Genomic DNA, 13,175 nt, shown 5'->3' with positions numbered 1-13,175 from the left:
AATTGTTTTGAATCAGAATTTCTTAGTTTTATTTAAGTACAGAACTTTTTTCTTTTTAATATCTGTTAATACCTGAACAGCTAGCACGCCTTAGAACATACTTAAATAAACAACAGTTATCATGAAGACAGCTACAGCGTGATAGTTGTGATTGCTCAATCTTATAGTTGACAATTATTTTTAATTAAGTCATAAACAATTAGGTTTGGGAGCCTAATGGAGCCAATCTCCCAGCCTTCCCTCGCCCCCCATCAAGAATCTTTGTATAGCTGAGTGTGGTGGTGCACACATGTAAGCCTCCCAGCAGCTTGGGAGGCTGAGACAGGAAGATTGTAAGTTCAGAACCAGCCTCAGCAACTTAGTGAGGCCATGTCTCTAAATAAAACATAAAAAAGAGCTGTGGTGTGGATCAGTCAGTAGTTTAACACCTCTGGATCCCATCCCCAATACCAAAAAAAAAAAAAACATTATATAACTTGACTCCCTGAAAACTGAACTACTTAATAATTGTTGATATTAGTGTTGGGCCTTACTGATAACCTTAAACAGTCAATTAACACCTTTTACTATCATAGATAATTTATTCCAGGGACAGAGATTAGCATTGCATGGCTTTTTTTTTTTTTTTTAAATCACAGTGCCTTTTAAACAGATACTTAAGCTCACTGCAGTAGCAACAGGAAGTGCCTACAAAATTATTACAGTAGTATAGAATGTACTAGAGTTAATTTGTAGTTAAGCATCTTCATGTGTGTTTATCCTTTGACTAAGTGTGGTACCATGTATAAAGTCTGTTTATGTGCATAAATTTTAACTTTGTATTTCATTGTAGTAAATGATAAAATAGATAATTACCTACATTTTTTTTTAACTTTTAAATTTTTGGGTAGTACTGAGGATTGAACCAGGAGGGCCTTGCACGCTGCCATTGAGCTATATCTCCAGCCCTTTTTATTTTATTTGATTTTAAGATAGGCTCTTGCTATGTTTCCCAGAATGAAATATTTACATGTAATTATTTAAATGGCCCCTTTAATTGGTGGGGGGCAGGGGACAGGGATTGAACCAGGGGCACTTAACCTCTGAGCCATATCCCTAGCCCCTTTTTTGGTGGGGGGGGACAGGGTCTCACTCAGTTGCTTAGGACCTCGCTAAATTGCTGAGGCTGGCTTTGTACTTGCAATCTCCTCCCTCAGCCTCCCAAATAGCTGGGATTACAGAAGTGTGCCACCATACTCAGCTATCCACATATACCTTATGCCTAACTATCTATCTATCTATCTATTTATTTATTTTTACATTTTCAGGCTGCTTAGTTTTTGAGTTTGTTCAGATTGTCAAAAATCTCCAACAACACCAAAAGTAAAAAAAATAAGAATCTGCTTATAATAGACCCCTGCAGTTCAATCTTGTTGTTCTAGCACCAACTGTATTCTAATGCTGTTCAAATGTGCTTTTTCATTGTGTGAAATGTCCAGTTTTTAGTTTTCCCCTTTTTGTTGTTTTTAAGTTGATCATCTTTTAAGTTAGGTCTTGAACAAAAATATTAGTTAGGTTATCCCTTAATAAAGGAAGTTAAACTTAACCTTTATTGTTTAGGTTTTGTTTATCTGAAACCAGTTGTCCACAAGAAGATCACTTCCCACCCAATCTTTGTGTGAAAGTGAATACAAAACCGTGCAGCCTTCCAGTAAGTCCTAAAACCTTAATGTTATTTTTAATATACATTATCAATATAACTATAAAATAAGTAATCACAGCTGTTAATTATAGTTTTTCATTAGGAAAATATTTTCATTTTGTATATTTTTTACAACTGGCTGCAACACTTGTACCAATTATGTACACTTAGCAGCTATGACAGCTATGGAGATAAAGTTTAGGATTTGAAGTTGGACATGGTACCTTTGATGTTATGTTGGAGGACAGGGAGAATTTGTTTCAATAAAATCTCAACAATGTTTATGTTAAACTGTAAATCTGTGGTAGAATGGAGATTTGAACAGTGCTGTTCCTTACTTAGGGGAGGAGGATGGGAACTGTTTGGTCACTTGAAAATACTCATTGTATACTGATATAAACTGATTCGTAAATTTGAGAAATTTTGAATTTTTATCACTGATGTTTTTCTTAGGCTTACTGAGGTGGTTTAGAGAAATAGTAATAAACTCATAAAAATGTTCACTGTTTGTAATGAAAACATTCATATTTTTGAGTATATGATTTGTAGGATTTTTTTGGTTGGTGGTATTTGCTTTTTGTTTTTAAGAAATGAAAGTTGAAATGGTTGTGGGAATAATAAGTATAAATAAACTATATTTCTTTCTTAGGGTTACCTTCCACCTACTAAAAATGGTGTGGAACCAAAGCGACCCAGCCGACCAATTAATATCACCTCACTTGTCCGATTGTCCACAACAGTACCAAACACCATTGTTGTTTCATGGACTGCAGAAATTGGAAGAGTAAGTGAATAATTGTTTTTACCAGATTTTTGTATTTTAAGAAAGTGTTGATCACCATGGCTCCCTGAGATTACTTATAAATGATATTGTAAAATGAGTTGCAAAAAGATTTTGTCTAACAATGGATTTTCAATGTATTCCCATTTGAAAAGTGGGATCCTGCAGAACCAAATGTTTTATCACCTGATCTTTCATTCAGCAATTTATCAAAATTGTTTTCCTGTATAATTACATTTTCTTTTGTATTTTAAATTTCTACATCTTATTTCAGTATAATATGCCATTATATAGCATAGTTTCTATTGTTGAACACTTCATTCATTGATTTATTCATTGTCTGTCAAGTAAAAAAAAAAAAAAACATTTTGAAGACCATCCTAGTATCTATAGCTATTATCTAGTATAGCTATAATTTAATAGCTACTTCATAATTATCACATGCAAACACGTGACAGTTTTCTTATAGTAAATTATCAGAAGTGGAATTTGTAAGTCAGCATGCATAATTTTTAGAAAATTTTGTGTACATTGACAGATTGTCCAAAAATATGTAAATTTATTCTCATTTAGTATTTATTTGCATGCCTGTCAACACTTATTATCTTTTTAAAAATCTTTACCATCATTACCATTCTAACTAGTTTCCTTTTTTCTTTTTTTTCCTGGAGGCAATAGGAATTGAACCCAGGGTCTCTTTACCACTAAACTATATCTTCAGACCTTTTTTTCTCATTTGGAGCCACCAAGTGTCTGAGACTGCCCTCAAATTTGAAATCCTCCCACCTCAGCCTCCCATGTCCCTGGGATTTTAGGTGTGCAGTATACCTGATAATCCTCCTTTATTATTGAGATTGAACACGTTTTAAGTTTGTAACTATTTACATTTAAAATTGTATCCATGCGGGCTGGGGATGTGGCTCAAGCAGTAGCGCGCTCGCCTGGCATGCGAGCGGCCCGGTTTGATCCTCAGCACCACATACCAACAAAGATGTGTCCGCCGAGAACTAAAAAAATAAATAAATAAATTTAAAAAAAAATTGTATCCATGCCTGTTTCTCTAATATTCTTTTTCTTACTGTTTTGTGAGTTTTACATATATTAAGAATTAACCTGCCTGGTGGGCGCTGTGATACACACCTGTAATCCCAGCAACTTGGGAGGCTGAGACAGGAGGAGCATGAGTTCAAAGCCAGCCTCAGCAAAGACTAAGACTCTGAGCAACTCAGTGAGACCCTGTTTTTAAATAAAATATAAAATAGGGCTGGGTATGTGGCTCAGTGATTCAGTGTGCCTGAGATTACTTATAAATGATATTGTAAAATTTCAAATTTTACAATATCATTTATAATATAATTTCAAATTAACCTGTTTTTTTTTATCTTGCAAATATTTGTTTCCAGTTTCTTAGCCTTATGTTTTAATTTATATAATTATTTAATGTGTAGGAGATTGTCATTATCATAGAACTAAATCTTAACCAGTTTTTCTCTTTGTGGTCTTTTCCCCTCCCCATGATGCTTAGTCTGTGTGCCTTTTCTAAGCTCATGTAAATAAGCTAAACTTCTAGACTCTTAAGCTTTCATGTTTTGCCTTTAGATATTTAATCCATCTTAAATTCATATGCCATGTGATAAAAATTTTTATTTTTTAGTTTTCCAGTTCTAACACTAAATAAATGCAGATTCTAAAGTCACTATTGTTGTATATTTAATTTTTTATATATCCTGGGTATGTTTCTGAACAACTTGTATATTATTTCTTAGTCTAGCATTCATTTTCTGGGACAATTCAGAAAATTGCAGTTTTTAAATTATTGTATTAAAATTCATAACATTAAATCAGTTCTATTTAAAATTTATCAAATGTTTACTCTGGTTATTTTATGGTTTATTTCAGGGTTCTTAGAACTAGAGAGAGGTCAGGGCTGGGGATATAGTTCAGATGGTAGAGTTCTTGCCTCGCATGCACAAGACCCTGGGTTCAATCCCTAGCCCCACCAAAAAACAAACAAACAAGAACCAGAGAGAGGTCAGAGAGGGCTTCTCTGAAGAAGTGGTGACCAAACTAAGCTAAGAAAAAGGTAGCAATCGGTTAGGTGAAAGGTTCAGAGGAAACCACCCTTACAACAGCCCAGTAGCAGGGGTGAACCTATTTATTTCTAAGAAGCTGAAGAGGATCCACTGTGACTAAAGCAGAGAGAATAGGAAAGAGCAATATAATAGATGGTTGTGGAGCCGGAAAAGGGCTAAACCATGCAGGACCTTATAGGTAATGTTAAAGTTAAGGATTTTCTCTCTTTTTTAAGATATAATTTGTTTTTGTTGTTTTCTTTTGTAGCTGTAGATGGACAACATGCCTTTATTTTGTTTATTTTTATGTGGTGCTAAGGATCAAAGCCAATCTTCACTTCAAGCTAGGCAAGCACTCTGCCACTGAGCTACAACCCCCACCCAAGGATTTTCTTTTTAATCAGAATGTTTATAGAACCATATTTCTATCTAGAAAAGTTTCTTCAGAATCTGCAGGACTATGTGATAGATTGGAAATATGGATGAAGAGAAGGGCAGATGACTTCTTGGTTATTGGCTTGGGTAACTAGGTGAATGATAACACATTGAGGAAGAGGAAACATGGGAGAAGGACTGAGTTTAGGTATATTTTGTTTTGTTTTGCTTTGGAAGAGGGAGCATTGGAGGACTAGATAGAGAAAACAATGAGTTCAGTTTTGAAGCTTTTGAGTTTGATTTGCCTTTAAGATATCCTAAATAGGCAATTGAGCAGATACACTAAGGGCATAAGTTTGGGCTAGAGGGGGAAAAATATGTGACTCATCTGCATATTAGTGGTTATTGGAGGTACACAGATAATTGATATTGCTTAAATGAATATATCAAGAAGGAAGAGAGGAGTGCCTAAAGACCTATCCTTGAGGAACTATAACATTTAATACTGCGTAAAGAGAATGAGCCTACAGAGGATGTGGGGAAACAGTGACAGAGAATGCAGGGTAGAGGGTAGGTATGAGAAGACAAAAGACTTTCAGAAACAAAGGAGATGGTTGATATTTCTGAGAAAGTGTGAAGAGGTCAAATATATTGAAGTGAAAAAAAAAAATACTCTGAATTAGGAATGTGAAGATGACCTTAGTGTGAGCTATAAACCAGATTGTGATAAGCTGGAGGTGAGGCAGTGGAGAAGTGTGATTTTTGGAAAGAAACGAAGGTAAGCTGGAGGGAAATGTGAGGTTTCGTTATTTGTCGTAAGAGAGTCTTTAATGTGTTTAGAATATGATGGTAGGGAACTTCTTCTGAGAAGACATTTGGTGTACAAAAGGAAACAGTGATAGTCAATACTGAATTGCTTGACTGGAAAAGCTCTTAATAGCTTGGAAAGAGCTTCTTTAATGGCAATGGGAAGATCAGGTAGAGTGTAGGAGAGGTGAGTTCTGATTGATGACTTCCCTTACATATGTAAGACAGGAAGTGTGCGTGTGAGTTAGCTGAAATAAGAAAAAATAAGGGCTTTAAAGAGAGTGAAAAGGTGGGAAAGGTTATTAGAGATGAGACAAGTTCCCGTGTGTTACTTTCTTTTTTCCCTACATTTTTCCCCCCTCATGAACTGTGAATTATTTTTATCACATTTCCTCTCCTCCACCTCAACCTCACATCTTTCTGAGAATTTGAGTGAGATTTCTTTAAAGTTAAGGATCAAATTAGGGAGAATTTTTATTTACAACAATGAGTAATATAGTCACTCCAGGAACTGTGTTATTTTCCATTTACTCAAATCCTCTTTTATGTTCCTCAGTTAATAAATCTTGCATATTTTTGTTAATTCCTTTGTTAGTCATTATTACTACTGCTATTGTCAACAAATCTTTTTTCCTATTACATTTTCTAAAGTATTCATTGTTTGTTTGTTAGTTTGTTTTATGATACTGGGATTGAACCCAGGGGTACTATACCACCGAGCGATCTCCCTGGTTGCTGTTATTTTTTGTTTTCAAACAGATCTCACTAAGTTGCTCAGCTGACCTCAAACTTTCACCTATCATAACCTTCCAAGTTGCAGGGATTACAGGGATGTGCCAGTGTCCCTGGCTATTTGTTTGTTTGTTTGTTTGTTTTAAAAGGTAGTTATTTTTTAATATTTACTTATACCTAAATTCATATATTAGTTCCATTAGATTTTTAGATGCTTTCTTAGTATATCCAGGTAGACAGTTTTGAATTTGAGATATACCATTACATAAGTAGTGGTAATTCTAATACAACACCATTATTTCTTGTTCTACTGGCTAGAACTTTTTGAACAGTATTAAATAACACAGGAGAGCCAGGCATGGTGGCACACACCTGTAATCCCAGCAGCTTGGGAGGATAAGGCAGGAGGATCTCAAGTTCAAAGTCAGCCTCAACAATGGCGAGGCACTGTGTAACTCAGTGAGACCCTGTCTCTAAATAAAATGCAAAATAGGTCTGGGAATGTGGCTCAGTGGTTGAATGTTCCTGAGTTTAGTCCCCAGTACTGAACAAACAAATAAATAATGAACAAACAAATAAATAACATAGGTGATAGTGAACATATTTGACTTGTTCCTTATGTTAATAGGAATATTAACTACCATTACCATAATATTAACTACCATTAGGAATGCTCTGGAACCTCAGAGCCTGGGAGGTCTAAAAGTTTGAAACCTTTCTTTTGAAATAAAATATCGAGAAAAATTAAATCTTTTCTATAACCTAGAAGATAACCGACTAGATTGTTTTTAGATCCCTATTTTAATAACCTGTAAAGATAACTCTTAACAGTTCATGTAGACACCGTTTTGCAGATAATTTTGTCTTGATTGGTTGCCATTGACAAATGTTATAAATAGGTCTTTCCAAAGAAAGTAAGTGGGAGAACTAGCATGATGCCTGAAGGAAATAAGTGAACTATATTATAACTTGTTAATCTACCTCAGAGTAACCACTGCCTTTAACGTTTATTAAATTTTCATTATTTGTAGAGAAATTACTTATATGCTGATACAGAGGGCATGTAATGAATAGATTATGTTTTAATTATAGAGTAAATATCTTTTGAATTTGTACAATTTCAGAAACTTGAAAAAGCAATAGATAAAAACAATAGAGTAATGCAGTTATATATCAATAGTTGGAATTAGGTAGTACTTGGAGGAGTTGACAGGCCAGTACAATAACTACCTAGAAGAGGTACTGTGCTACTGTTAAGTCTGGGGGGATTTTTGCTTCTGAACCTCTTTATATGATATAAAATTTAATTCCCTACTGTCAGTACAAGTGACATTTCCTACAACTAACATTATTTTTGCAGCTTTTCTTTCTTTCTTTTTTTTTTTTTTAATTCTTCTCCATTTGGTTACATGTTTCAACTAGAGTGAACATACCTTTTCACTGAACTTCTTATTGTGGTTTTTACTTGATCTCTTCTTAAATATTTATATGAAGCCTTAGGGTAATTCCAAGTTCTGAAGATTCAAGCTGTCAGTACAGAATTTCACAGTGTTAATTAGCATTTCTTCAGTTTCTATTGTATTTGAAGCATTAAGCAAATAAATCACAGTGCTGAATAAAGGGTTTTTGCTAAAAAGAAGCTTATCTGTACTGTATTAGATTGGTATGTTACATGCTGTGAAATTAGAGAAGTTTTAAGGTTACTTGTTCCTCACAATATTAATACTGTGAAATTTACTAATGAAAGCAAATTTGCTTTTTTACACTTGATCCCCCCCCCCCAGGAAATATGCAGTATGTGAACACAGATAGGTTTCTGAATTCTAAATAAAATATTGACCTTCCAGAGGATACTATAGAATATTTTCTCTAGTTTCTAAGAGATGAAAGCTAGCATATGTATTGGACTAGTTTAGGAGGTTGAAAGCAAGTAGGATGTATGAAACCAAGAATTAAGAGAATGACATTTCCCTTGATCATTAAGTCTCTTGTTTGGTCCCTAACTTTTCTTCTGTTTCAAGTACCTGCTCTGTCACCAAGCTGTTACATGATCATAAGCAGATTATATAATCTTTTTGTGCCTCAGCAGTTTCATCAACCCTTTACCCAGAATAGTCCCTATCCTACCTATTTCTCATAGCCTTCTGCACAGTTTAATTTAAGTACATGGTATATGTTAAGATGCTTTGAAAACTGTATAGCTATAAAATAGAGATGGTAGCAGTTATTATTCTCTTTTGCTTCGTTTCAAGTCTCTTGATCTTCCTCTTGATCCTAGCACCAAATGGAAAATGATCGTTCTTATTTAGATCTCTCTCCTCCATTCCATAAGTCTCTGTCCTCTTTTTCTTCCTCTTATCTAACCATGTGCCCTTCGTTCAGCCTTGGCTCTTCTGTATTCTTTGTCCCCTTCTCCAGCTACCATCTCTGGTGGTAATTTACCATACCAGTAGCTCCTATTTGCAAACTTTCTTTAGTCTCTGTGCTTTTTGGCCCAAGTGGAATCTTTTCAAGAGCTAGTTGAAGGCATAGAGAGAGGTTAAAAGGTATAGAATAGAAAGCCAATCTCATTTATAATTTTTAATAGCTACTATTTTAGATATGCCAATTACCTAATACATGGGATTTATGATATCTTGGACATTTTAATGGCCTTAGTTTGTGTTTAGCCTTAATAGTGTTCTGTCATTGGCTTTGAGTATAGGTAGTCAGGTAATATAAGCGTGACAGATCTTGGGTTTGAATTCTAGGTTTGCTACTTAGAATATATAGTTTGTTACTTGACACTTACAAAATTAGAGCAGATTCTTTACTTCTCCATACTTTAGTTTCCTTATCCATAAGGAAAGGTTTATGACCACCTCTGAGCTTTCTGGATCAGAATTAAATGAATCATTACTCCTGAAAACACCTAAGACAGTGCTTGACACATAGTAGGTATTTTAAGAAGTGTTAGTTTTCTTTCCCTTTTGCTGTGGGATTAAAATAGATGTATTATTTAACTTACATGTTGTTTTCTACATCTTTTTTTTTTTTTTTCCAGACCTATTCCATGGCAGTATATCTTGTAAAACAGTTGTCCTCAACAGTTCTTCTTCAGAGGTTACGAGCAAAGGGAATAAGGAATCCGGATCATTCTAGAGCTTTAAGTACGTATGATAAACTTATTTTATTTATGCAGTCAAACTATTTTGTTAAAGGTTAGAGTAGTGTTTTCTCAAGTTAAGAAATATTAACACTTATTCCTTTACTAGAGCCTATTGAAAAGGATTAAAAACACTTGAGAACCTTTTTTTGTGAGCTTATAAAACCAGACCTAAGAGTAGTTTTAATGTTTGTATCACAAATTATATTTTATAATCTATATTTTACTACAACTTAATAAAATAAATGTTTATGGAATTTTAGGAGATGGGAAGACAATCCCTGCATAAGTTTCAATAAAATTATTTTAGATTTAGGAAATATATACAGAGTTATACGAAGACTATGCCTGTATTACTGAAGTAAAAGGAAACAGTGAGGTGATGGCAATAATAGTGAAGTGGGTTCTGCCAGTAATCAATTATGTGGCTTTGGACAAGTCACTCTGTTCTTGAGTTTCTTGTTCCTCATGTGTAACAAGAGTTTTGTAATATTTTAAAACCTTTCCAAACTCTGGGCTCATAGGTATATGTTACTGGATGGTTCATTTCGACATGTTAATTTTGGAATGTAAGCAAGGTCTATAAATGGATTTACTGGCTTTAATTTTTGAGGTCATGGCCTTTCCAATGAGGTGAACTAAGTTCTTCCTTTAGTCTCTGTGAAATAGGTTCTTCATGGATGAATTTAGGAGTGAAGACTCAGTGCTTACAGGTAGGGGTTAGATAACTATCATCTAAGGATTCTTGATGTGAGTTGAGTAATGGAGCTCACTATCAGTTTGGTACTTAAGAACAACTTACCTTAATGTGGTAAGGCCAGCATTCCTCTCCTTTTGTACAATAACTTTTATTTTTTTCTCTAACCTTTTTTTATACCAGAGTAAATGATTGCACTACCCCTGAATAACAATATACCCTTTAGTTTGCTGAAGGATTTTTCTATTTTGAAAGGGCCCTTTTAAAAATGCAGTTATTCAGGTATGCTGGCACCTGTAGCCACAGCTACTTGGGATGCTGAGGCAAGAGGATCACTTGAGCCTAGGAGTTTTGTAGTGAGACCTTGTCAGACATAATCCTGATTCAAAGGGGAATATTTATTGACAGATGATGGACATCTAGAATAATAGTGCTGTTTTGGAATCTGGGGGATGTCCTTTGGCAGAGACAAGGAGATAGTAGGGATCATGAAAGTAGAAAAGGGATAGATATCTCTGCTAAAGGTAAGTTCGAGAGAGGAATTCCCTAACCCCCAATCTTACTGAAGTTATTACTGGTCATTTCCACTGACAATCTTCATACTTGCCTCACAGTGCTAGATTGTCAACTAGTGAAAAACATTATGGAATTCTGTGAGCCTGTGGGGAAAAGAGAATTCCTAGAAAGATGACAGATAAAACTGTTGTATTTAATAATAATAAAAAAAAAAAATAAGGCAAGTGTCTTTGCACAGACTGTTAACCCTTCTCCGCTTGTAGCTATAGCACCACCTGGAGGGAGAGTGATAAGGTGAGCCTGGGATTTTATTTTCTGCAAGGAACCACTGTTAGCACTATTAAGCAGCAAAACCTGCTTAATTCAAAAACTGTATTTGCAACTCGAATATGCCGCTGGATGTGGAAAGTATTGGCACATTCAGTGAGCTTTTTGTGACTATTTACATATTATCTTATATACTGGCCAGGGGAAGACATGGAACATTAATTTAAATCCCAACAGTAAAAAATTCATTGTAATTGACAACAAATTGAAGAAATAACTTTCCCAACAAATTAATTATATACTTAAAATATTGCTTAAAGCAATTTGACAGATAAAAATGTCAAGCTGGAGCAGGGCACAGTGGAACATCCCTGTAATCCCAGCAGCTCAGAAGGCTAATACAGGAGGCTTGAGAGTTCAAAGCCAGCCTCAGCAAGACCCTGTCTCAAAACATAAAAAATGGCTGGAAATGTGGCTCAGTGGTTAAGCACCTTTGGGTTTAATCCCTGGTATCAAAAAGAAAGAAAGAAAATATCAGAATATCAGGCTGGGCGTGGTTGCAACTCAAGAGGCTAAGGTAGGAGGATTGCAAGTTTGAGGCTAGCCTCAGCAACTTTGTGAGACCCTGTCTTAAAATTTAAAAATCAGAAAAGTTCCAGGTATGTAGCTCAGTGGTAAAGCACCCCTGGGTTCAATTACCAGTTATCCCACCCCAAAAAAGAAAATATTTTCAGGTATCTCAGATATTTTTGAAGAATCAGATTATTTATAGATAAGTTCATTATACCTTATAAATAAATTCTACTGGGGCCTGGAGTTGTGGCTCAGTGGTAGAATGCTTGCCTAGTACATGTGAGGCATTGGGTTTGATCCTCAGTACCACATTAAAAATAAAAGTATTGTATCCATCTACAACTAAAATATTAAAGAAAAAAATTCTACTGGAAACAGTTTTATTTGTTAAGTCAGGAGCTATTATGTATTTGAAAAAATGAACATGATAGTATTTAGAATTTTCACAGAGAAATCTATTTTAGGGATCATTTCGTTTAGTAAGTTTTTGTCTTCTGGTTTCTACTTTATGTAGCCTCCTTCCCAACTATCACAAAGCCAGCTCTTTATTAGCTCTTGGTCAAGTTCCTCTCTCTTCCCCTCCACCTTTAGCAGTTACTTCAAGCACTACCTATATTCTACTCAAACACTTTTGTCCCTCTCCAAGCACATTGTCAATGTAAGAACATTGGGGCTGTAACAAGTGAATTCTAATTCTCTAAATTGCTCCTTTCTCCTTAATGTTAGTGCCACCATAATTACTTTTCAAGTTATCTACATTTGTACCCATTCTCACTTTATTTTTCAGTGTCAGGAGGAAATCTCCCTTTTCCTGCCTAAGTTAATATTTTATTCATTTATTATTCTCAATTCAGAAATTATAATAAGAAGCAGGCACAGTGTACTTGCCTGTAATTCCAGCTCTCTGGAAGGTTGAGGCAGAACGATTGTGAGTTCAGGGCCAGCCTGGGCAACATGGTGAGACCATCATGTTAAAAAATAAAGAAAAGGAAATAACGTAAGGGTCCACTATGTTCCAAGCACAGTAGAATATACCATTAAACGAGATGAACACCATCTGTATCCTCTAGAAGTTTGCAGTCTGGTGAGAAAGACATTAAATGATTACACACGTCATTATGAATTACAGTTGTGACATGTGCCTTGAAGAAGATAGACGGGGAAATCTGTAAAGGTACAACAGGGGAATGTAGTCTTCTCTCTGGTGTTGTGATGCTTAAAACAAAACTGTATGGATGAGGGAGAGTTAGGACGGAGATGAAAAAGGTAAATGCCAAGAGAAAAGGCCAGTGGAGCTGAAATAGAGAAAAAGAGGGGAATGGCCAGAGAAATGGACAAGTGTTAATTAATTTAGATGATAAAAGATAGATAATAGAAAACCATGAAAGGATTTTCTTTTTTGTTGTACTGAGGATCAAACCTAGGACCTTATGTGTGCCAGGCAAGTGCTCTAACTACTGACCTACATGCCTAGCCACGATGTAAGATTTTCTAAACAGAGGAATAATTTTAAACAGAAACATGTTCAG

The 13,175-nt window shown here is 35.1% G+C and overlaps 1 protein-coding gene across 2 annotated transcripts in view; it reads left to right on the top strand.

The window, feature by feature from the left end:
- Nucleotides 1–13,175, top strand: part of PIAS1 (protein inhibitor of activated STAT 1) — a 133,007-nt gene that overhangs the window by 90,507 nt on the left and 29,325 nt on the right. For both annotated transcript variants that reach the window (XM_081290333.1, XM_081290334.1), the window contains 3 exons: nt 1,600–1,690; nt 2,331–2,465; nt 9,492–9,597. In XM_081290333.1, the coding sequence (XP_081146459.1) occupies nt 1,600–1,690; nt 2,331–2,465; nt 9,492–9,597 (332 nt within the window). The remainder of the gene's footprint in view (nt 1–1,599; nt 1,691–2,330; nt 2,466–9,491; nt 9,598–13,175) is intronic.

This window comes from Spermophilus citellus (genome assembly GCF_964194105.1).
Source record: "Spermophilus citellus genome assembly, chromosome: 4".
Taxonomy (NCBI): domain Eukaryota; kingdom Metazoa; phylum Chordata; class Mammalia; order Rodentia; family Sciuridae; genus Spermophilus; species Spermophilus citellus.
The sequence above is the reverse complement of the archived record's forward strand: the minus strand, read 5'-3'. Positions and strand labels throughout refer to the sequence as shown.